The 25604-nt window shown below is 43.6% G+C and overlaps 1 protein-coding gene across 2 annotated transcripts in view; it reads right to left on the minus strand.

Moving 5' to 3' along the window:
• MPZL1 (myelin protein zero like 1) overlaps window positions 1-23951 on the minus strand; it is an 83340-nt gene extending 59389 nt beyond the window's left edge. The window contains exon 1 of one of the 2 annotated variants that reach the window (XM_040229948.1): window positions 23665-23951. In XM_040229948.1, the coding sequence (XP_040085882.1) occupies window positions 23665-23755 (91 nt within the window). In that variant the 5' untranslated portion in view covers window positions 23756-23951. The remainder of the gene's footprint in view (window positions 1-23664) is intronic. The other variant, XM_040229947.1, reaches the window with a different exon arrangement.
• Window positions 23952-25604: the final 1653 nt, after the last annotated feature.

Here is a 25604-nt window from a genome sequence, read left to right on the forward strand (position 1 = left end):
GAACTGAACTGACGGAGTCTAAATATGTTGGTCCCATTAACTTCATGTTATTAGTGATCTCTCCAAATGGGCTCTGAGCACCTTGGGGGCCGAGGTCATCCCCACAGTACCCCACTGTACCGGCCACACACTTTCAGTCACTTTGCCTAGGTGTCCTCAGCAGTGCCTCCAGGAGATAAACTTTTTTTGAAAAGAAAAGTTTTCTAAAGTAGTCTCTAAGTAAAGAATGTTCAACAATCATTCATGCAGAATCCAGAGACAGAGGCCAACTTAACTAGGATCAGAGCAATGGAAAATAAAACACTCTGACTTAACTACTTTAAATCAGAGGCATTGTTACTTTCATTTATTTACATTCTGCCTAGTTATATAAAGGAGCTGAGGTGGCTTCCTATAAATACATAGAGACATAAATATTAAATAAAACACAAAACCAGGAAAATATCCATTAAAAGATCAACATTAGGAGTAGGGTAATGGAACACTTCCACACAGCAGATATGGTCTATATACCGGCTAAAACAATGCTTTTCCCGGCCACCATCTATAAGGGGCGTTTCTTTAAGAACAGCTCGGAGCAGTCCAACAGTGAGTTTTAAAAGGAGGCTCTCATGAAACCCCATGTAAAAAAATGCCAATGACATCACACCACAACAGGATTCAAAGAAAACAATTGTGTAAGGAGCCAAAGCATGAGTGTCCCAAGTAGAAACTAAACCAAGGATAGGACATGGAACAGCTACAGAAACAGATGGACTGCATATCACTTGAACAATCCTTTACAAGCATCACTTCCCTTAACCGGCTCCTGAAAGAAGCTGTTTGGCAAAACATTTCCGGCTATATTCTTAGCCAGTGTGGTCTGTGTTGATTATCAAAGGTAGATCCACATTCTTGACAGATCAAAGAACAAAGCAGGTTGATTATAAAAACTGAGGTGCCAAATCAAAGATCTCACCATGCATGGCCATCTCACACAGGGGTGGGAGGTGAACCACGGGAACGCCCCTTGCAAGCAACAGCAGCACTTCTCTTACAGAATGACTTTGGGAGAGGTCCAGTTTAAAGTACAAGTGATTGATCACACTGCCAATTCTAGACCATAAACCACAGGCAATATAATTTTAGGCCAGAAACTTTCTATGGGACTTGCTAACAGTCACCCTACCTGGCCAGCAGCTACACAATTTGCAGGGCCCAAGACTGGGGTAGAGAGGGCGTGGTACTTGGATCAGGAGGGTAAGATGGCCCTGCTGAGTCACCCACCTAACCCTCTAGGGTGCTGCCAACCTAGTGGGCAATGGAATGGTCACCATGCTGTGCCATCCAAAGACACCCTAAGGCATGTGGGGCTGGAGAGCAGCAGGACAAAAACCCATCCCTGGGAGGCAAGGAGGCAGCAGGAGGCAGGCTTCCATGTGAGCTGAGGCTCTGAGGCCCATGCATACCCACTGTCTCATCAGACTTCACTTACAAAATATACATTCAAAGATAAAAATTATTAAGACTTTCAAGACAGTGACCTTGGAGCATTAAACCCCAAGTTCATTATAGGGTCTTTCTGAGTTCAAGGCCCTGTGTGATTATGATGAGGAGAAGGTAATGGCACCCCACTCTAGTACTCTTGCCTGAAAAATCCCATGGATGGAGAAGTCCATGGGGTCGCTAAGAGTCGGACACGACTGAGCGACTTCACTTTCACTTTCCTGCATTGCAGAAGGAAATGGCAACCCACTCCAGTGTTCTTGCCTGGAGAATCCCAGGGACGGGGGAGCCTGGTGGGGTCTCACAGAGTCAGATACGACTGAAGCGACTTAGCAGCAGCAGCAGCTGCCTATGAAGCTGCCTCCAATAGCCATAAAAAGATCTGCAAAATGTTCTTACAAAGCATCTGATTTTGAATGATAAGCCTTATCAACAAACTATCAACTGAATGAGTTAAAAAAGACATTCCTTGGTCACATTCACAATTCTCTATCATATCAAACATAGTCCACACTGGTTTAAAGTTACCACCACCTAAAAAAAATGACATATCTAGAGTTTTTGCACTAATTACAAAATGAAACTTATTATTCCTATTCTGACTGTGGTAGACTGATAACAGATTAGGGACTCCTTACCAAAATTCCTTTAAGCAATCCATGTACATTTATTTTAAAAGTTGGAAAGTACCCTTTTCATTTGAAAGCTACTATTAATATATCAGCCCATAATATAACAATTAATATACTCTTATGTTTATATTCCAGGCTTTTGACATTATGGAAAATAAGAGTAATTTGATCAGACTAATAGGTTTTTTAAAAATTTTATTTATTTTCGGCTGTGCTGGATATTCATTGCTGCACGGGCTTTCCTCCAGTTACAGCGACTGAGGGCTGTTCTCTAGTTGCTGTGCGTGGGCTTCTCACTGCAGGGGCTTTTCCTGTTGCAGAGCAGGGGCTCTAATGCACTTGGGTTTCAGCAGTTAGAGCTCCTGGGCTCTAGAGCACAGGCTTAACAGCTGCAGTCCACGGGCTTAGTTGCTCCGTGGCGTGTGGGATTTTCCTGGACCAGTAACTGAACCATGTTTCCTGCATTGACAGGCAGATTCTTTACCACCTAAAACTTAATTTTTACCAGGAAAGCCCCAGACCACTAGGTTTTAAAACTTTTCAGGAAAATGATATGCAATTTATAATAGTTCCTGGGAATTCCCTGGTGGTCCAGTGGTAGGACTCCCTGCTTTCATTGCCAAGAGCCTGAGTTCAATCCCTGGTCAGGGAACTAAGATCCCAAAAGGCGCACGGCATGCCCCCCGCTCCCAAAATAAAATAAAATAGTTCTTGCCTCTGTAGAAAACAGAACTGAGAGGAATACAAGCAGAAACAGGTAAATTAATTAAGAAGTTACTGCAATAGTTCTGCGATAGAGCGATGGTAACCTGCACTGGCAAAGAGAAGATGAAAAGAGAAATGGACAATCAACAGAACTTCTTGCTAACAACTGAATATGAGAATGAGGAAAAAGAGTAAGCCAAGAGTAATGCCTGAGTTTATGGTCTGAACACCTGGATAAATCAAGGTGCTTACACAGCTAGAGATTTAACTGGGGAGAAGGAACACAAATCAACTCCCATTTTTGGAAATGTTAAGTTTGCAAAACCTCCAAATGGAATCAAGCAGGGAACGGAATATGCAGGTCTGAAACTCAGAGGTCTGGGTTGAGTATAAATTTCTGAAGTTATGAGCATACAGGTGGTATTTAAAACCACAGAAGAAAATGCCGTCATCTCATAAAATAATGTAGTAAAAGCTGAGGGTCAGGCCTAAGTCTTGAGGAACACCACCACATAAGATCAGCTGCGCAGAGAGGGAAGATTCTGTCAAAAGTGGGTGAAAAGGAGCAGATTGTGAGAAGGGAAGAAAACTACAGGATGGGGTGTCAGGAAAGCAAAGAGAAAAGGAGTGAGAGGGGGTCTTGGATAATGATTACAGAAAAGGCTTAGAGCGTGGCAACTTGTGGTGCACCGGTAATCCTGATGTGAGAAGCTTCAGTGGTGTGGGGGAGGCAGCTGGGAGAGCAGGCGGGAAGGGCAGAGATCTGTACAAAGACAGGAAGGGAGGACAGACAACTTTTCAGAAATTTTGTTGAGAGCTGGTGTCTGGAAGGGTAGCTAGGGAGACTGTGGGACCAGGAAAGGATTTTTAAAGATTAGAAATTCTAGAGCTTGTTTATATTGTAGTAAAAATGATCCAAAGACAGGCAATGACTAAAGCAACAGATCCTTGAAGAGATGAAAAGAGATGATAGGGTTGGGGGTCAGTCAGTTGATTACAACAAAGGGACAGAAAGGCAAGAGAGGTAGGAGTTTTTGAAAGGGAATGATTGTAACAATGGACCACGGAGTCCAAGCTGGAAACGGAGAGGAACAGCCAGGAAGTGACTAATGTAAATGAGAGAGTGAGAAAGAGTCAGAAGTCTTAATGAGTTCCAGACAGCATCGCAGGGAGACTGTCAGAAGGAGGTCATCTTGACGAATAGGATGAGGTTTGGAGTTGGTGCGCTTTCTGGTGATGATGAGGCTCAGAGAAGACAAAAGGGATGGCCAGAGTAGGAGATGCTCAGAGTAGTAAGAAACAGCTCCTCAAGAGATGGCATGCACCTGGGGACCTCCTAAAGGTGACTGGTCAACAGGGATATGAAGAATGAAAGGGTAAATCCAGATACTCTTCAAGAGTAAGGGACAAACAAGTTCTCTGGCTGCATTCCCCAGGGATACAGCCACTTAATGGGCTCCCTGGAGCTTCGTAGGGTGTCACAGCACTGCTTATGGGAAGGCAGCACCTACTGAGAATTTCAGAGCTCAATTTCCACATTTGTATTAGGTAAATTATACCTTAGAGCTTGAGCAAGCTTTCATTTTTACTATAAAAATTTTAAAAGCCCCCTTGTTTCAAAACTTTTAACTAATGAACTTTAACAAAGTGTAGCAACATTCTACCAACCCTCAACAAATATATTCAAACCAACACTTACTGGGTTCCCACCATGTCCCAGGCGCTTTCTAGATCTTAGGGAAGATTTATACTTTAGTGGGAGAACCAGGAAAGAATAAACATACAGGGAAGAAATAATATATTTTCAGCTATAAACAGTAGGGAGAATACACACTAGAGCAATGAAGATCAGCAAATAATGGGGTTAGTGGCTGCATGCTCATTTTATTTTGTGCCATTGCAAAGATAGTTGACATGGGCATTCACTGTGTTTGTGTTCATTTTTGTGTACTCTGACTCCTAAGACCAGCATTCTTTCCATTCAACATTAGTACACTAAATACCTTGAGGGGGGCTTCCCTGGCAGTTCAGTGGTTAAGACTCCATGCTTCCAATGCAGGAGGTGTGGGTTCGATCCCTGATTGGGGAACTTAGATCCCACATACCACACAGTGCAGCCAAAAAATAAAAACAAAGCACAAGTACCTTGAAATCTTGTACAGAACTGATTATTTCATTTCCAGCTGTGCTGGGTTTTTACTGCGGCTCGGGCTTTTCTCTAGCTGCAGCTTGCCGGCTTCTCACGGCCGTGGCTTCTCTTGTTGCAGAGCGTGGCTTTAATGCACACGGTCAGTAGTTGTGGTGCATGGGTTTAGCTGTTCCAAGACATGTGGAATCTTCCCAGATCAGGTACTGAACGCGTGCTTCCTGCATTGACGGGCGGATTCTTTACCACTGAGCCACCAGGGAAGCCCCAGAATGATTATTTAAAAAACAAAAAGGAAGGTCAATGATTTTGAAAGAAAAAGTATCAGGACTCCCCCTGGTAGTCCAGTGGTTAAGAATCTGCCCTCCGATGCAGGGGATGAGGCTTCCATCCCTGCTGGGGCCACTGAGCCTGCAGGCCAACACTACAGAGCCCATGCGCTCTGGAGTTCCTGCGCCACAATTAGAGAGAAGCCCCCGAGTCTCAATGTGTGCCTCAACTAAGACCTGATACAGTCACAAATAAAAATAAACGAATATATTTTTTAAAAAAAGAGTAAGTATCCACATTCAATGAATAATGTTGGTCATCTGTAGAGATATACACTCTATATCACAGGCTCTCCGTCTAGGAAAACTTTCAAGATGCAGGAAACTCTCAAGGTTTCCAGTTAAGGTTTCGAGGTTGTCCCCTCATGTCTAAAGTATCACTGTTAGCATGTGACAGCACTCTCCTGTGAAGACAGTGACTCAACCAGTCCAATGTGTCTGTCACTTATATGCCTAATCGTGGAGGGAGGGGTGTTTCAGCTCAATGACTAAAGCCATCATGGTCCACACATCCACTGAGCTGATCCTATAATCCCTGGGCAATCTTGTGAGGATAGTCTGTCTTTGCACAGGCAGAAAAACACATTAACCACTCAATCCACTTAAACATTCTAACACCCCAGCATTTATATACTCACTGAAACTCAATAAGCTGACATGATATCCTTATTGGATACAGTGCTCTTGAGAGTTTGGTTAGTTTCTCCTCTGAGCCATATCACTGTCAAATGACTGCTCCCTAGATCTTGAGGTTCCAAGTTCTGGGAGGACCTACCTTCCTACTTTCACCCACTCTCTGCTCTAATGTTTATAGTTCCTACATGGGATTCTGTTCAACAGTTCACCTACTACCCACTAAACACTTACCACTACATTCTAGGTGGTGTGCTAAGCAATGAAAACCTAAAGGCACAGTTCTGCATTTAGTGAAATGATCACATAAAAAGATAATGTTAGATAAAATGATAGAGTCGAAGCTTAGAGGCAGGGCACTAGGCCTTCCTGCAGAATATCTGCCAGATGAGTTTGCACTTGAGATGGGAGGCTACCTAGGGGTAGCCAGGTAAATCAATAGGGAGAAGGGTAATCAACGGGCAGAGTGAACACACCATACAGAAAGTCAAGGAGACAAAAGAGTGAATTATGCAGAAACGCTGTAAACAAAGTGCAAGAAAGCTAAGGGCAGAAGCTAAGGACCTAAGCTTATCCTGGAGATAATGGAGAGGGATGCAGGCTCTTAGCTGAAGAGCAGCACAATTAAGTCTGTCCACAAGAGAGCCCTCTGGCAACAGCAGGGAGGGAAGTCCAGAGGGGAACATGAGTAGCATTAGGAGACCAATTAGGAGGCTCTTGCAGTCATCTGGACTTAAAAAGATTGCCAGCTAATACAACAAAGAGATGGATTCAGAAAAAGAAGGTTAATGCTGGGAGGACTCTAGTTAAATCCATGGAAGTGGGGTGAGGAAAAGGAAGGATTCTAAAATGATGTTCAAGTTTTAGTCTTAGATGTCTGAGAGAAAGGCAAACGGGACAGTGAGAAACTCTGAGAATAACGGCCAGTGGACTAAAGCAGAGGCACCGTTTGGAAAGGAGAGACATATGGAGCTGAATTTTAAGAACAGGAAGTCTAACTTGCTTCTGGACGTTCAGTGGGTAAGAGTCTGCAGTTCAAAGAACTGGAGATATATTTGGGAGTCACCATTTATTTAATAAATCTTTATCAAATGCTTTATCTGCCAGATATGAATTGCAATTAAAAAAAAAACAACTAGATGCGATCACTAAAGATGAGCATGATGAGGCTAGATGGCTGAGAGCAGAACAGAAGGAAAAATCAATATTAGGGCACAGGCTGGTGCTGGGGGAAGGCTTAGAACAGACAGTGAGGAGAAACGAGAACCAGAAGTAACGTCACAAAGAGAAGGGAAATAAGACTAGCATGGTCAACAGAGTAAAGGAAGCACAGAAGTCCAGAAAGAAAAGACATGGAATAGGTCAGCTGACTTGGTAGCCTCAGGTGTGTGTGTGTGAAAGCTGCTCAGTCGTGTCCAGCTCTTTGCGACCCCGTGGACTGTGTAGCTTCTCTCTCCATGGGATTCTTCAGGCAAGAATACTGGAGTGGGTTGCCATGCCCTTCTCCAGGGGATCTTCCCAACCCAGGGATCAAAGCCAAGTCTCCAGCATTGTAGGCAGATTCTTTATTGTCTGAGCATTTATTAAAGTGTCAAACAGGTGACAGGAGGCAGAAGTCAGATCACACTGACTTGAGACGTAAGAAGTGCTAAAATAGAGCAAGGAAGCGAACTGTTTACAGTGAAGGGAAATCAACTTTGAGATCTCCTCTTACAGCTTATCTTTTATAATTCATTACTGATGTGGGGGTTAACTTTATGTGTCAACTTAGCGGAGCCACCAACTGGGCCACTAATCTTTGTTGAAAGACTGTTGTGAATGTTTTTATGAAGGTAAGTTTTTGAATGAGATTGCCAATGAAACTGGCAGGTCTTAGTAAAGCAGATTATCTTCCCTAAATGTTAGGTTCAGTCACTAAGTCATGTCAGACTCTGCGACCCCATGGACTGTAGCAGGCCAGGCTTCCCCATCCTTCACCAACTGTGGGAGTTTGCTCAAACTCATGTCCATTGAGCCAGTGATGCCACCCAACCATCTCATCCTCTGTCACCCCTCCCTCTGCTCCTGCCTTCAATATTTCCCAGCATCAGGGTCTTTTCCAATGAGTCAGCTCTTTGCATCAGGTAGCCAAAGTACTGGAGCTTCAGTATCAGTACTAAGTACTTAGTATCCAATGAATATTCAGAGTTGATTTTCTTTAGGATTGACTGATTTGATCTCCTTGCAGTCCAAGGGACTCTCAAGAGTCATCTTCAGCACCACAGTTCAAAAGCATCAATTCTACAGCAGTGTTTTCTTTATGGACCAACTCTCACATCCATACACAACTACTGGAAAAAACATAGCTTTGACTATACAGATCTTTGTCAGCAAAGTGATGACTCTGTTTTTTAATATGCTGCCTAGGTTTGTCATAGCTTTTCTTCCAAGGAGCAAGCATCTTTTAATTTCTTGGCTGTGTTCACTGTACACAGTGATTTTGGAGCCCAAGAAAATAAATTCTGCCACTGTTTTCATTTCTTCCCCATCTATTTGCCATGAAGTGATGGGACCAGATGCCATGATCTTTGTTTTCTGAAAGTTGAGTTTTAAGCCAGCTTTTCACTCTCCTCTTTAACCTTCATCAAGAGGCTCTTTAGTCCCTCTTTGCTTTCTGCCATCAGGGTAGTATCATCTGCACGTCACACGGTGTACTCATTCACAGGTGGTGCTAGCAGTAAAGAACCTGCCTGCCAATGCATACGAGATGGTGGTTAGATCCTTGGATCAGGAAGATCCCCTGGAGGAGGGTATGGCAACCCACTCCAATATTCTTCCCTGGAGAATCCCACCTGTGGACTGGTGGGCTACAGTCCACAGGGTCACAAAGAGTTGAACATGACTGAAGCAATTAAGAACACGTGCACACACTCTGCATAGAAGTTAAATAATCAGGGTGACAATATACAGCCTTGACATACTCCTTTCCCAATTTGGAACCAATCTGTTGTTCCATGTCCAGTTCTAACTGTTGCTTCTTGACCTGCATACAGGTTTCACAGGAGTCAGGTAAGGTGGTCTGGTATTCCCATCTCTTTAAAAATTTTCCACAGTTTGTTGTGATCCATACAGTCAAAGGCTTTAGTATAGTCAATGAAGCAAAAGCAGATTTTTTCTGGAATTCTCATGCTTTTTCTATGATCCAACAGATGTTGGCAATTTAATCTCTGGTTCCTCTGCCTTTTCTAAATCCAGTTTGTATATTTGGAAGTTCTTGGTTCATGTACTGTTGAAGCCGAGCTTGAAGGATTTTGAGCGTTACCTTGCTAGGATGTGAAATGAGTGCAATTGTACAGTAGTTTGAACATTCTTTGGCACTGCCCTTCTTTGGGATTGGAATGAAAACTGACATTTTCCAGTCATGTGGCCATTGCTGAGTTTTCCAAATGTGTTGGTATATTGAGTGCAGCACTTTAACAGCATCATCTTTTAGGATTTGAAATAGTTCAGCTGGAATTCTGTCATCTGCACTAGCTTTGTTCTTAGTAATACTTCCTAAGACCCACTTGACACTCCAAGATTCTGGCTCTAGGTTAGTGACCACACCATCATGGTTATGCAGGTCATTAAGACCTTTTTTGTACAAACCTAGACACAGTATTAAAAGGCAAAGACATCACTTTGCAGACAAAGGTCCACAGAGTGAAAGCTGTGTTTTTTCCATTAGTCATGTACAGATGTGAGAGTTGGACCATAAAGAAGGTTGAGCGCCAAAGAACTGATGCTTTCGAACCATGGTGCTGGAGAAGACTCTTGAGAGTCCCTTGGACTGCAAGGAGATCAAACCAGTCAATTGTAATGGAAATCAATGCTGAATACTCATTGGAAGGATGGATGCTGAAGCTGAAGCTCCAATACTTTGGCCACCTGATGCGAAGAGTCAACTCAATAGAAAAGACCCTCATGCTGGGAAAGACTGAAGGCAAAAGGAGAAGTGGGCAGCAGAGGATAAGATGGTTACATAGCATCACCAATTCAATGGACATGAATTTGAGCAAACTCTGGAAGCTAGTGAGGGGCAGGGAAGCCTGGCGTGCTGCAGTCCATGGCGTTGCAAAGAGATGGACATGACTTAATGACTGAACAACCACCACAAAGTGGGGGAGACCACTGTGTGATCCATTTACTTAAAATATCCATGCACCCATCCATTTATCCTGCTGGTCCTGTGTCTCTGGACAATTCTGACTAAAACAGATTTTGGACCAAGGGTGCTTCTTTCTAGAACAGAATCTTAAGGATGAATTTTCTGAATTGGTTCTGGAATTTGGGGAATTGGCTCTCCACTCTGATTAGATTTAAAGCACTAATGACCATTTAGTAAAGAGAGCACTGACAGTCCCTGGCAAAATGTGGCAACAGAGATATACAAACCATCACCAATGAATACCCCGAATCAAACAATTAGAAAAGGAGGAGTTTGGGATGACCATGTACATAACGCTTTTGAACACTTTTTGTCAAACTAATGAGGATCATGAGGTAGTTCAATTTGCTCCTATAGTCGCTAGACAAAGTCAGAAAGAACGGGATGAGCTCAGGGATCCAAATTCCCAGCTCAAGAGCTCGTAAATGATCAGAAAGCTTCTTCCCTAAAAGGGGTACTTATCTCCTACAGCCATAGAGCTGAGACTGCGAAAACCAAACCCAAAACTCTCATTCTGACACCGGCTGGATTACACAGCAATTTGGATCTCCAGCTTCACAGGCGCCTACTGTCAACGGGAGGCACTGAGCAGTAACGAGGCCACGCAGGAAGCTGGATGGAGCTGGGTATGCGAGCCCCCACGACTGAGTTTCCTCTGCCAGGATAAGCATACCCCAGCCTGGATTAACCCTGCTTCGCCCGGAAACTTTAATGGACTCCCCTGAGGCAGCTGCCATGAAAGACACTGAAGAGCGTACTCAGGACCCAGCCCAACCACTCCTCTTTGTTTCTAGACTGATCACTAGCCTCAAGGCACAGAAGCTTCCTACAGGTACAGAGTATGACCCATGAGGAGATGTACTACACTCCAAAAGAACTACTTGATTTTTCTGATTCACACAGAAAGAAGAATCTATGCTTTCGAACTGATATGTTAGAAAAGACTCTTGAGAGTCCCTTGGACTGCGAGGAGATCCAACCAGTCCATCCTAAAGGAGATCAGTCCTGCATGTTCATTGGAAGGACTGATGCTGAAGCTGAAGCTCCAATACTGTGGTCACCTGATGCAAAGACCGGACTCACTGGAAAAGACCATGATGCTGGGAAAGACTGACGGCAGGAGGAGAAAGTGATGACAGAGGACGAGATAGCTGGATGGCATCACTGACTCAATGGACACGAGTTTGAGCAGGCTCCAAAAGATGGTGGTGAGGGACAGGGAGGCCTGGCGTGCTGCAGTCTACGGGGTCCCAAAGAGTTTGGACACAACTGAGTGACTGCATAACAACATACAGAAATCCAAGGAATATGTGTAGAATGGATACTAAGTATGCAGAACAATGATGGTAGGAACATAAGGCTGAATCAGGCCAAATTGGTTGATAAGAGCCCATTAAACAGGTATTCTGCATTTAATGTTGCAATTCAAGAGCATTAGAAACAGTGTTAACAGTTTGTATTGGTCCCTTGGCTAAAAGGGGGGCCAAAAGTGGCCCACAGGAAATGAGCTTGAAATGCTGAATCTGCCTTGGTTTAATGAAGAGGAAGGGATTCAAGGGCTCAGGGAAACTGGAAAGTTAGAGGGAAATTGTCTTCTTTTTAATTAATTTTATTGTAGTTGCTTTACAATGTTGTGTTAGTTTCTGCTACAGCACAAAGTGAATCAGCTATACATTTACATATACCCCCACTTTTCTGGATTTCCTTCCCATTTATGTCACCACAGAGCTCTGAGTAGAGTTCCCTGTGCTGTATGGTAGGTTCTCATTAGTTACCTATTTTATACATAGTATCAATAGTGGATATACGTAGATTCCAATCTCCCAATTTGGACTGTCATTTAAGACAAATCATCCATCCCCAAGTCCAAAAGACATGCCTTTCTGAATAACTATGAGAAAAAAAATTGTGAGGAGAGCCCCAGTATCCTTGAAGAGTCCTGGGACCACTCTCAGTAGGCCAGAACTTGCAGAGCGAATTGCTAACACTGATGTGATGTTCCCTAATGGCAATGGAAGGAACTGGATCCAAGTGGCAGCATTCAGCTGCCAAAGGCAAGTGCGTTTCCATAGCAATAGCAGAGGGAAACCAGTAGCCAAAACAGTCTGACTCAGAGATGGGTAGCATTGGCTAATTGATTATAGTGTTACTGGAAATGATATAGGTGGGCAGCCCACTAAATTCTTATTTCATCTGTGTAAGCACGAAAGTTCTAGGTCACATGAATATAAGTCTAACTTGAATCATAAAAATAGAAAGTTACATCTCCTCCATCAATTCCCATACTTAAATCAGTTGAATAAAGACAAGGCCGCAGGGTCCAAACTAGCAGAAGTTAAGAAATGAGTTTGAATGGAGGTGTTTTAAGTAGCAAGCCATTAGCTTTATGTATTAGATGTGTTTCAGGAGGTAGAATTTTTCAGATTTCATAAAATTAACACAATGCATATACTTTATATTATACAACAGCCCCAGTCAGGTGTAAGACAGCATCCCACAATCAAACATATAAGTATTTCTGTGGTGAAACATATGATTATTTTTCCAAGTGGATCACAACTGAAATAGTCTATTGCTAGTTCAGGTCAAATTCTGCAGCCAAAAGAATATGTATCAAACTTAGGAAAAAACTTTCAGTTTTCAGAGCTTTTGGGATTTCAGAATTGCTGATAAAACTGTGGACCTATAATTTGAAATGAGAAATTGCCCCTCAGCATTTTCTGTTCTGAAATCCATATACAAATCGGCATCATCTTTGCTTATTATTAAAATATTCTTTAATTTATCTAGTATATAAAGTTCATCATGCCTAACCAGGGTTCTTCTATATTTGCATTCACTGGGGGTTGGGGTTTGGAATAAATTCCAAACAGATGAGAGTGATCCAGACCAAAAGTCCCTACGAGTTAAGAGACAAGAGCTGGAACTCCTGCTCGAGGCAGGCAGAAAGGCAGCGGGGCTACAGAACCTCTGCCAGTGAGGTGGAAGGGCCAGGAAAGGTCCCAGTGAGGAGCTTTTGGCTTGAACATTCTGAGCCTGTTTGGACATCCTGTAAGGCAAGCCTGCCAGGAGTCTAACTGCAGAAGGATCTGCACAGCTTCCAGGGAGAAACTCAGCCCAAGTGAAGAGGGAAGGCTCAGTGGCTTGGTCCACATGAGGGGCAAGGAACATTCCTGAGCCTCATACGGTGTCAGACACGTGGATAAATGGATTCATGCTGTGTCCTAGCCAGAGGGAGCAATACCAGAGTGAGAAACTACAAGAGTCACACCATTCACAAGCCCTAGGGAGGAGCAGGGCACAATTCTGCATCAGCAGTGAGGAAGGCTTCAACATGGCAGCTTTGTCCTCTAGGCTGGAGTTGGCAGCATCAAGGCATGGGGCTCTTGGCACAGACGTGACCACAGACACAGGACACTGTGGATGCCCTGGGACAGTTAAAGGATTCTTTGCAAACATTTAAGACATCCTGGAAACCTCTGAAAAACTGGTTAGAGACTTTGAAGGAGAAATTCTATAATAATGCAGAAAGTGAAAGTATTAGTCACTCAGTCATGTCTGACTCTTTGTGACCCCATGGACTACAGCCCACCAGGCTCCTCTGTCCCTGAAAGTCTCCAGGCAAGAATACTGGAGTTGGTTGCCATTCCCTTCTCCAGGGGATGGTCCTGACGCAGGAACTGAACCTGGTCTCCTGCGTTGCAGGCAGATTCTTGACCATCTGAGCCACCAGGGAAAACCATAATAACGCAGAGTGGTTGCAAATACATGCTTTGCAGTTTTGAGACCCAACTCTACTACACATTAGCTAAATGATTTTGCACATTACACAACCTGTCTGATTCTTAGTTTCTCCATCTGTAAAATTAATAAAAATTAATAATTACCACACAGAATTGTAAGGAGATGAAATAATACATATAAATTGATTAGCAAAGGCCTGGCACATGGTACAGACTCAATTAATGAGAGCAGAGCAAAATAAATAACATGAACCTAGTTTTATATCCAAATTACTAAGTTATACTTGGTTGAAAAGAGAAAGATATATATACCTGTATCTATATCTAGAAAGATAATGGGTTAATTAATTCAAAATTTCCCCCTAACTACTCACTTTCTCTCTACCCTTCTTAACCATTTAGGAGATCTCAAATATTTGCATTTTAACATATTTTTCTCTTAGGAAGCTGAGTCCTTTACTTATGTTTCCTAGCAATAGCCTTCAGAGGCGGGTATATAGCAATTATGACCTGGATGTGAATAACTGTAGGAAACAGGCTGGTATAGGGTCATCCAAGTTCTCACTGAAGCTTAGCCTACAATAAAGCACCTTTATCTTTTCAAGTGTTATCTGGAAGAAGCACAGGCTTATGTTAAGTTTACATAACTGCATGCTGTGACCTTCAATGTTTGGAGAGAAAAGAATACATTTCTTAACTTAGATAAAAAGCATTTTAAAAATGGCTTTAAACTGCACATAACAAACTCACCAGATCCCAAAGTATTACAGACTATCACAGGCTCAGTACAGACCACGTTCACTGCAAATTCATCACCATTTGTTCAGTTGGTTACAGCACAGTCCTAACAAGCTTAATCATGGATTTCATTCTATGGGTCAATCTCATCTACAAGAATAAATAACCCAGGCTCAGCAAAGACATATTGTATCTCTAACCCCAATTAGTTAAACCTATGAACTAGGTACAATGTATCACAGCTGTTGGAAATCTATTCAAGCCAAAGGCTCTGACAGCAAATCAGAGGTATCACAAAAGATCCTAATTTCTTAGGAGACTCTGAGTTTGGACGGGAAGAAAAAAAAAAGAATTCACTGAAAGAGAATTTATCAGTGAAACCATCTTTCTCTTATTGGATAAAGGCCTAATGGAACCAATGTAAAGTTATAAATGAATAAAAAATTGTAGCAGCCCAAGTCAAGTGAAGTCACTCAGTCATGTCCAACTCTTTGCGACCCCATGGACAGTAGGCTACCAGGCTCCTCCATCCAGGGTATTTTCCAGGCAAGAGTGCTGGAATGGGTTGCCATTTCCTTCTCCAGGGGATCTTCCTAACCTAGGGATCGAACCCGGGTCTCCTACACTGCAGACAGACGCTTTATTGTCTGAGCCACCAGGGAAGGCCTTACATATGGCAGCAAACACGCATTCAAAAAGATTTTATAAATAGAAACTTAACAGCAAAGATACAAAGGTCCCAGGAGAAGATGACAATTTCTCAATTCAGGCACTACAAATAGTCACAAAGGCAGAGGAACCAGAGATCAAATTGTCAATATCCACTGGATCATCGTAAAAGCAAGAGAGTTCCAGAAAAACATCTACTTCTGCTTTATTGACTATGCCAAAGCCACTGACTACGGATCACACAAACTGTGGAAAATTGTTACAGAGAGGGGAATACCAGACCACCTGACCTGCCTCTTGAGAAATCTGTACGCAGGTCAGGAAGCAACAGTTAGAACTGGACATGGAACAACAGACCGGTTTCAAATTGGGAAAGGAGTACGTCAAGGCTGTATATTGTCACCCTGCTTATTTAACTTATATGCAGAGAACATCATGAGAAACACTGGGCTAGATGAAGCACAAGCTGGAATCAAGATTGCTGGGAGAAATATCAGTAACCTCAGATATGCAGATGACACCACCCTGATGACAGATAACGAAGAAGAACTAAAGAGTCTCGATGAAAGTTAAAGAAGAGAGTGAAAAAGTTGGCTTAAAACTCAACATTCAAAAACTAAGATCATGATATCCGGTTCCCATCACTTCATGGCAAACAGATGGGGAAACAGTGGAAATAGTGGCTCACCTTATTTTGGGGGGCTCCAAAATCACTGCAGATGGTGATTACAGCCACGAAATTAAAAGACACTTGCTCCTTGGAAGAAAAGTTATGACCAACCTAGATAGCATATTAAAAAGCAGAGACATTACTTTGCCAACAAAGTTCCGTCTAGTCAAAGCTATGGTTTCTCCAGTAGTCATGTATGGATGGGAGAGTTGGACTATAAAGAAAGCTGAGCGCCGAAGAATTGATGCTTTTGAACTGTGGTGTTGGAGAAGACTCTTGAGAGTCCCTTGGACTGCAAGGAGATCCAACCAGTCCATCCTAAAGGAGATCAGTCCTGGGTGTTCATTCGAAGGACTGATGCTGAAGCTGAAACTCCAATACTTTGGTCACCTGATATAAAGAACTGATTCATTTGAAGACTGAGGGCAGGAGGAGAAGAGCACAGCAGAGGATAAGATGATTGCATGGCATCATTGACTCAATGAACATGAGTTTGAAGAAGCTCCGGGAGTTGGTGATGGACAGGGAGGCCTGGCGTGCTGCAGTCCATGGGGTCAGAGAGTCAGACATGACTGAGCGACTGAACTGAACTGAATGATCACAAAGCCAACTGACCTCCACCTTCTAAGCAGCCAAAATTCCAAAGACTTTGGGCATTGCTAATGTCAAATATTTGGCAAAACAAAAGTAGAGAAGGAAGAAAGGACTATCATTCAAGATATGCAAAGGCTTCATACCTCACCAGCCTTAGGGAGCAAGACCAAGAGCCTCAAGATACTTGAGAGTTCAGGCAATGCTTCTAGTTTTTTTAATAATTAAATTTCCTTTAATGGAAGCTAGAAAGACCAAAGTAATCTATAATGAATTCCATGTCAAAGCAAATCATTTATTCTCTTTTTAAAAAAATGACACCAATAGTCTTAAAAAGCAAGATTAAAATCTTTGTGGGACTTCCCTGATGGCTCAGTGGATAAGAATCTGCCTGCCCAAGGGGACAGGGGTTTGATCCCTGGTCTGGGCAGGTGCCACATGTGCCTGGGCCACAACCACTGAGCCCACACTCTAGAGCCTGTGTGCCACACCTACGCTCTAGGGCCCACAAACCACAAGCAGTGAGCCTCTGTGCTGAGCCTACTGAAGCCCGAGTGCCCGAGAGCCAGCAAGTCACAACTACTAAGCCTGTATGCTGCAGTCACCCAGGTCCACCTGCCTAGAGCCTGTGATCTGCACCAAAAGAAGCTATCGCAACGAGAAGCCCGCGCATCACAACTAAGAGTAGCTCCCACTCTCAGCAACTAGAGAAAGCCTGCATGCAGCACTGAAGACTCAGTGCAGCCAAAAATGAATAATAAATATAGCAGTGTGTATATGTCAAAAAATATCTAAAAATAATCTCTGCAATATGTGAGATGCATATCCTACACAGAGAATCCAAATTCTCAGAAAAAAGCTACAACTTCAGTAAAAACACAACTGGGTTCCAGTTAGAAGATTCTGCTCATCCACAAGAAATGTGATTAAGGCTACACAAAAGCAGCTTTAGTCACAGTAGAAAGGAATGTGAGAAACACTTAGTAGACCAGCATTTACCAGGTGGAAAGGAGGCAGCAATATTTCTGAAAAACTGTGTATATCATGGTTTCGCCAACTAAATCACATTTTAAACTCAGCAGGAAAGAGCAACCATTAATGGAATCCCACGGTGGATCCTTCATAAGTTTAAAAAACATCTACTTTGTAATGCCAATAGTATTCTCTTTCTCTCTTTTTTGTCTTTTTTTGGCCACGCTGCATGGCATGTGGGATCTTAGTTCCCTGACCAGGGATGGAACCCATGCCCCCAGGATTGGGAGCACTGCTGCTGCTGCTGCTAAATCACTTCAGTCGTGTCCGACTCTGTGCGACCCCAGAGACCGCAGCCCACCAGGCTCCCCCATCCCTGGGATTCTCCAGGCAAGAACACTGGAATGGGTTGCCATGTCCTTCTCCAATGCATGAAAGTGAGAAGTGAAAGGGAAGTCGCTCAGTCATGCCCAACTCTTAGCGACCCCATGGACTGCAGCCCACCAGGCTCCTCTGTCCATGGGATTTTCCAGGCAAGAGTACTGGAGAGGGGTGCCATTGCCTTCTCCTGGGAACACTGCAGGCACAACAGAAAAGTCTCTCTTTTTTTTACTGCAAACTTTCACAACTGGTGAATATCTTAAATTGTGATTGCCAAAGGACCAACTGCCCTTTGGTGTGCATTCTTTATTTGAACAATCTGTCACTCCCACTAGAATCTAGGCTCCCTGCTGCATCCAAGGTACCTGAACAGTGCCTGGCACCCAGAAGGTGTTCATTTGGTTGAATAAGTGAATAATGATTTTGTAAAAACACAAATTCACATTTTATGCACTTTATACATATATCTTTCATTTAATATTGTCTTTCTTTCTTTTGGCAGCTTCTGAGCCCACTTAATACCCTGGAGTTCAGACAAAAATGTGTGGTACAATATTTAAAAAAAAAAAAAAGACTAAATTTTTATTTTATTATCGCAACTAGTAAATACGAACTAAAAGGCTGAGAGAATTGGTAATGAGATTAGCGGCCTTTGAACTATAGCGGAAGTGTCTCAAGTCTGCATTTGAGACAGCAACAAGCACCAAAAAACAGAAAAGTTTTATGGATAAAACACTTATATACTACAACAAACATGATAAAGCAATTATAGTGCATAATAAGTAGTAATTCCAGAATTATAGTGCTTAAAGTGATTGAAGAATGTTAATTTATTCCATATATATCTGAGGAATATGAAGTAGTACTTTAAGAATGAAAATTATCAGATAATGCATAAAAATCAACTTGGAAAAAATATTCCTTCTTTCAACAAACATTTCTTGGATACCTCCCATGTTCCAGGCCAAATCCTAATACATGCAGCAAACTACTAATAAACTGTTATCAAGACATGCCTAAGCCTCCTTGCCATTTAATAAATATTTATTAGTATCTATCATATTCAGTACACTAAGCCCTAGGGATATTTCTATAAACAAGATCAACACGATCTCTGTCCTGGATTCTAGTGAAAGAGAAAAGAGAACCACCAAACAGTGAGAAATTACAATAAGGACATAAACAAAGGGCCAACACTGGTTCCAAGAAGGAAAAGGAGTACGTCAAGGCTGTATATTGTCACCCTGCTTATTTAACTTCTATGCAGAGTACATCATGAGAAACGCTGGGCTGGAAGAAGCACAAGCTGGAATCAAGATTGCCGGAAGAAATATCAATAACCTCAGATATGCAGATGACACCACCCTTATGGCAGAAAGTGAAGAGGAACAGAAGAGAGTGAAAAAGTTGGCTTAAAGCTCAACATTCAGAAAAAAAAGATCATGGCATCTGGTCCCATCACTTGATGGTCAATAGATAGGGAAACAGTGGAAACAGTGTCAGACTTTATATTTGGGGGCTCCAAAATCACTGCAGATGGTGATTGCAGCCATGAAATTAAAAGACGCTTACTCTTTGGAAGGAAAGTTATGACCAACCTAGACAGCATATTAAAAAGCAGAGACATCACTTTGCCAACAAAGGTCTGTCTAGTCAAGGCTATGGTTCTTCCAGTGGTCACGTATGGATGTGAGAGTTGGACTGTGAAGAAAGCTGAGCACTGAAGAACTGATGCTTTTGAACTGGGGTGTTGGAGAAGACTCTTGAGAGTCCCTTGGACCACAAGGAGATCCAACCAGTCCATTCTGAAGGAGATCAGTCCAGGGTGTTCTTTGGAAGGACTGATGCTAAAGCTGAAACTCCAATACTCTGGCTACCTCATGTGAAGCGTTGACTCATTAGAAAAGACTCTGATGCTGGGAGGGATTGGGGGCAGGAGGAGAAGGGGACGACAGAGGATGAGATGGCTGGATGGCATCACCGACTCAATGGGCATGAGTTTGGGTGAACTCTGGGAGTTGGTGATGGACAGGGAGGCCTGGTGTGCTGCGATTCATGGGGTCACAAAGAGTCGGACACGACTGAGCGACTGAACTGAACTGAACTGAACTGAAGAAATAATAACAGGGAACCCCACTGCATAGGGTGATTGGAGAAGGCCTCTCTGAGGAAGTGACACTTAGGCTAAGGCCTCACTGATGAAAACGAGATAGCTCTGGGCAGTTCTGGGGAAAGAGCACATCAGGTATCAAGGGCAAAGGACCTGAGATGGGAATGAGTGTCGAAGGGCAGAAAGACGGCTGCTGCTGCTGCTGCTGCCACTAAGTGGCTTCAGTCATGTCTGACTCTCTGCAACCCCACAGATGGCAGCCCACCAGGCTTCCCCATTCCGGGATCCTCCAGGCAAGAACACTGGAGTGGGTTGCCATTTCCTTCTCCAAGAAAGATGGCAGCAGGGCTTAAATATAGTGAGCAAGGGGCAAAAGTTAAAGTCAGAGTGGCAGGCAGAAGCCAGATCATGTAGGGAACTGTAGGCCACGGAAAGAAGTTGGAATGTCATTCAGGATGCAATGGGAAGCCATTAAGAATTTCAAACAAGAAAGCTACATGAATGATTTGCATTTTTCTAAAAATCATCCTTGCGGTTGTGTAAAGAAGGAACTAAAAAGACGCAAGGGGGAAATGGGAAGTCCAGCTGGGAGGCTACTGTTATCACAGTAACATAGCCAAGAAATGGCAGTAATTTCGAGTAAAAATCTAGGAGTAGATCAATAGGAAAAAAGTAGGAGAGGGAAAAAAGAAAGTGGGTGAGTCCTAGAGGTATTTTGGAAATGGGAGATCTGAATTGGATGTGGGGACTGAAGGATAGGAAGTTAATCAGGGTGGATCCTAGGTTTCTGGGTTGAGCAATTAGATGGATGATGGTGCCATTTATTGAAGTGGGTGGTACAAATTACTGAGATTTCTTCTTCATGTTCTGTGTATTCAAGCCTACCTAAAGCTTACCAAAGACATTCCGATTGCCAAATTCAGTGAATCCTTGAAGTGTGCACACTTTTCATCTGACACAGTTAAAGCTTCACACTCTCTGTTTCCAAGACAGCACTCTTCTTACTCAATGAGTCTCCTTCTCAGGTTCCATATACCCCAGAACTCTGTTCTTGGCCTTCCACTATTTCCTTCAAGAACTCTCTCCCTTGCTGACCTCATCCAAGCAATCCATAGCTTTAACTACTACCCACATAAAGCCTCCCAGATCCATATCTCCTTCCAGAACTTTCTTTTCACCTACCCAACTGAACCATCTACCCAGCTGTCCCATTTCTATTGAGATATTTCAGCAGCATCTTAAACTCAACATATCCAAAAGTAACTTCATCATCCTCTCCTCCAACACTCCTTTTCCCTCATCCCATATTCTTCATCTGTGAAAAGCATAACTTTGCAGAACTATGCCCAGCTTCCTAAGCATGAAACTTAGGATCATCTTTTAAGTCCACATCAAATCAATTTCCAAGCCCCATCAAATTTACTTTCTAACCAGTTCATGGATATGTCCTCTCTTCATAACCCACCGTTTTAATTCAGGTCTTCAATCCTCCTGCTCTTGTTTCCTACATAACACTCTGGTTTCTTCAGCCTCACATCATTCAAACACACCCTTCACATCTCAATAGTCAGAGAAATCCTTCACAGGCTCTCTATACCCTTAGGATAAAATTCAGCCTTGTTAATGGCAAACAAGGTCCATTGGGAGTTAGAGCCCTTAGCTGGGTCTCCTGCCTCAACTCCCACCATCTCTCTTATACACTCCAACCTCTCACCACGCTGACTGACCAACGGGTTCATTCATGAATCTGCATATACTGTTTTCTCCCAATTCCTACTTAACTCAAGCATCCCTTTCTTTTAGCAGTCTGAAATTCAGTCTGAGATGATGACTCTCCCCTGTGCTTTTACAGCAAACCATTAATGAAAGACTTCTTCTATTGCTTATCACACTTTGTTTCTCCCACTGAACTGCAAATTATGTGAGGCCAGGGACTTTCTTTCCTAGAATATTTTCAGTTCTTAGTACTTAAAAAATGATTAGTAAATGTTTGCGGAATAACTGCATCTAGATCTAACTTAAGAAGGCTTTCTGTAAAACATGAACTGCTATATACAGTATTCATGACAAGAAAAGGTAACCCGAAAGAAGAGACATTCAATAGTTTTCTAAAATTAACCAATAACAACAGCTGCTGACTTTCAGACATCAGCATTCATCTTCCATTACTGAAGAGCTAGCTATGTCCAAGGTATGTATTGATGTAATTCTGATGATCTTTTTGTATTCATATCCATTAATATTTATGTCTTCAGTTCAGCTACTTTTTAGTACTCTGAGTTTAATTAAGATTTCTCTGACTGCTTTTGTCCTCAGTAAAGACAGAGGTCAGCTTCTCATGCATAATAATTCTGTCTGAATAAACAAGATTTCTGATACACATTAGTTTTAAGCTATTTTCTACTTGTTCACTAAAACATGAATATTACCATCACCACCACCAAAAAACACATGCTCCTAACCTTTTTCCCGCCTTCAGAAGAGACATTTATACAGAATGGATTGTCTTATATATACAAAGTATATCTTCACCTATCAACCACCAGAGAGTGAAGGGACTTTTACATTTATACTTTATAGCTCCTGAAGTCATTCATTAAATATTCTTCCTGGCTCCAAAAATTACATACAGGGCTTTTCTGTAAAAGTTATTATTGAGTTTTTCATGTTCAGACACTGTGATGCAACTGATATTTTTGCAAAACAAAGAAATGATTTCTTTCCACGGTTTCTTAGGAGCTGGCTCTCTTTATAACGTAACTTAACCACATTCAGAGACAGCAACAAGTTCACTGCTTTGAGTAACAATACACAAAAACGTTCTATGGCAGACACCACTGCAGATGTCCGTAAAACAATTCATCCAATTCAGTAAATCCACCCTGAGGTTTTTAACCTTATATCTCACTTATGATATCTGGCAAAGGAAAAAATGTGGATTTTTTTTTTTTTTAACAAAGACAGATGTGCCTTTTAATATCCTATGTCTTGTCAAACTATGGCGATTATGCCTGGAGTTATTATGGATTTCATGAAACTCTGTTAAGCCAGGTCATTCCAGTGGTATTTCAGCTCTTTGCACCCTAACCCAGAAGTAATGCTAATTCTTTTTGGTGCTCCGCAGGTTACAGAGATAAGACATATGAAACTCTGGGGCCCTTCCATCTCCGAGACTTAAAAAACGGATTGGAGAGCACTGGAAATGGAACCAACAAGGTAAAACAAAAATCGTTCAATAGGGAAACAAACCAACAAAGGCCCCACAGAAGAAAACACTGCAACCTTCCGCCTCCACAGGTGGAGAATGCCAGAAGCCCGGGTTCCTGAACCGCAATCCCAGTCGGGCCTGGGCGACCCAGAGTCACCAAGCGGAGAAGGTGGGCAACTCAGCGAAGGCACAACGCAGCCGCCCGCCGGGCCCCCTCCCCAGAAAGCCCCCCCAAAATGACCAAAGTGGTGAATTCTCCCCGCCTCCTCTACACGCAAGGATCCAGGAAGAAGAAAGAGGCTCCGCGCCTCTGCAGCCGGTTGCGGGCCCGCGCTGCCCGCCCGCCAGCTCAGGTCCCCAGGCCCAGGGCAAGCAGGCCGCGCCCCCCTCCCCACCCCTGCGCCCCGCAAGCGCCGGGCCGGCCCCCAGGTCCCGCCGCCCCCGCTCTGGCCCCGGCATCACTCACAGAGCCCGAGCGCCGCCGCCAGCACCGACCACAGACAGCGCCGGCGGTCTGGGGATGCAATCAGTGCTCCGGCCCGGGCGGGCGCTGCCATCGTCCTCCAGCCGCAGCCGCCGCGGCCCTGAGCCCCGGTCCCCACTGCTGTTCGCTAGGCTCCGGCCCAAGGCTCTGGACTCGTCGTCGCCGGTATCGGCGAGCAGCGCCACGCCGCGCTCCCCGCTCGCGGCCCCAGCCACAGCCTGCCAGCAGTGTGCCGGGGCCTGCGCCCCGCGCTGGCCACAGCAGTCAGCTCATTGGCCTGCCCCGCACACTTTGAAGGACGCGATTGGAAGGCACCGACTGTCCGTCATTCCCTCTCTCCAGGCGGGGCCGCGCCATCTCGGTCCCACCCAGGGCTCCCTCTGCCAGCGGTGGAGGTCCCTGGGGGTCCGGGGCGACCGCCGCCGAGCCCGGTGCCTGCCTGCCTGCCTGCCTGCGTGGCTGTTCGCCCGACTTCTCTGGCTTGCGCGCGTCTCCTCTGCGTCTCTGAGCGTCCAGCCCCCCGGATCTCTTCATTGTCTTCGCCTCCGTTTCTGCTCTTCTCGGTTTCTCTGAGCCTCACCTAGAGAAAAAGAAGCAGTTCGTTTACACACGCACACAAAAAGGAATGAGATGGGGAGAGACTTCTGATTCAGTCGTGCAGATAGAACACATTTCCCCCCTTGCCCTGTATCCCAAGTCTATTTTGCCTGGATTCAGATTATTTATGTGCAAATTGAGAGATCTAATAGCTTAAAAAGAAGTCTCCATCTTGTCTGACTTTCCTCTAAGGAACCCTTCCCCTCCCACTTTTGGCTAAGAAGGATTGAAAACTGGGAATTCTCTCCTACTACCTGGAGCACATGTAGATGGGGTTTTGCTTTTGAAAATGTCCCTCGATTTATCAAAAATTGGCAAGTTCCCCTCCTGACTCTGTAGTGCCATGCCTGAGCCGGCTCCAGTTGGCTAGCAGTGTCTGCCACTTACTGGTTGCCCCAAAATTCTGGAAAGTGTTTGGAAGCGTCCTTATGAGAACACTCTACGAAAGGGAGAAACGGAAGGACAGGAGCACGAGAAAAATGAGGATGTAGGAAGAAAAGGAAGGCCTGTAGTGTGGGAGAAGGAAACAAGTATTAGACAATCAGGATGAGAGGGGGAGAAGAGCAGGGTAGGAGCACTCCCCTGCAGCCCCTCATTTCAGGGTTTTGTTTCAAGTCAATCTTATGAACAGCCTGCCCGATATTTTTGCTGTTTTAGCCTGCTAGCCTTGTGGTATGGCAGACTGATAGCAATTACCTTAGTCCCAGTGAGAGAAAACTAAACAAACAAGAAAACACCATTTCACCTTATTTCTCTGTCAGCAAAATCCTCATGAAGTGTTTTTGGAATGCCATATGTTGGAAAGACTACAAATGCATTAACTGAGCACCTACTGTGTGCTGTAGATGTCGAATACCCAGGCTTTACTCTCAAGAAGCACAGTCTACCAGTCAGTGTAGCAAGCAAGTACTGAACTACATTTTTTTTTCAGTGCTTGAAGAGAAGGTCGAATCAAGGAGAAATATAAGGCCAACAGGCAGCGATCCTCAAAGGTATGTGTTATGTTAAAAGCTTCTCTGCTGCCCATGACGCACTTCAATACAGGTAACTTCCTCTTCTGAGAACCACTGGCCCACGAGGTGTCCAGAAAAGATGAATCAAGGAAATAGCATTTGAAGCGGATTTAATAGGCTGGATAAATTTTCACCAGAGAGAAACAGGAAAAGCAAACTCAGAAATAAGAGAGCAGTACCAAGTGCAAGGATATATATATATATATATATATGTGTGTGTGTGTATATATATATATGTATATGTACATATACATATATGTACATATATCAGTTCAGTTCAGTTCAGTCGCTCAGTCGTGTCTGACTCTTTGC

Source organism: Oryx dammah, unplaced genomic scaffold, assembly GCF_014754425.2.
Source record: "Oryx dammah isolate SB20612 unplaced genomic scaffold, SCBI_Odam_1.1 HiC_scaffold_28, whole genome shotgun sequence".
Lineage (NCBI taxonomy): Eukaryota > Metazoa > Chordata > Mammalia > Artiodactyla > Bovidae > Oryx > Oryx dammah.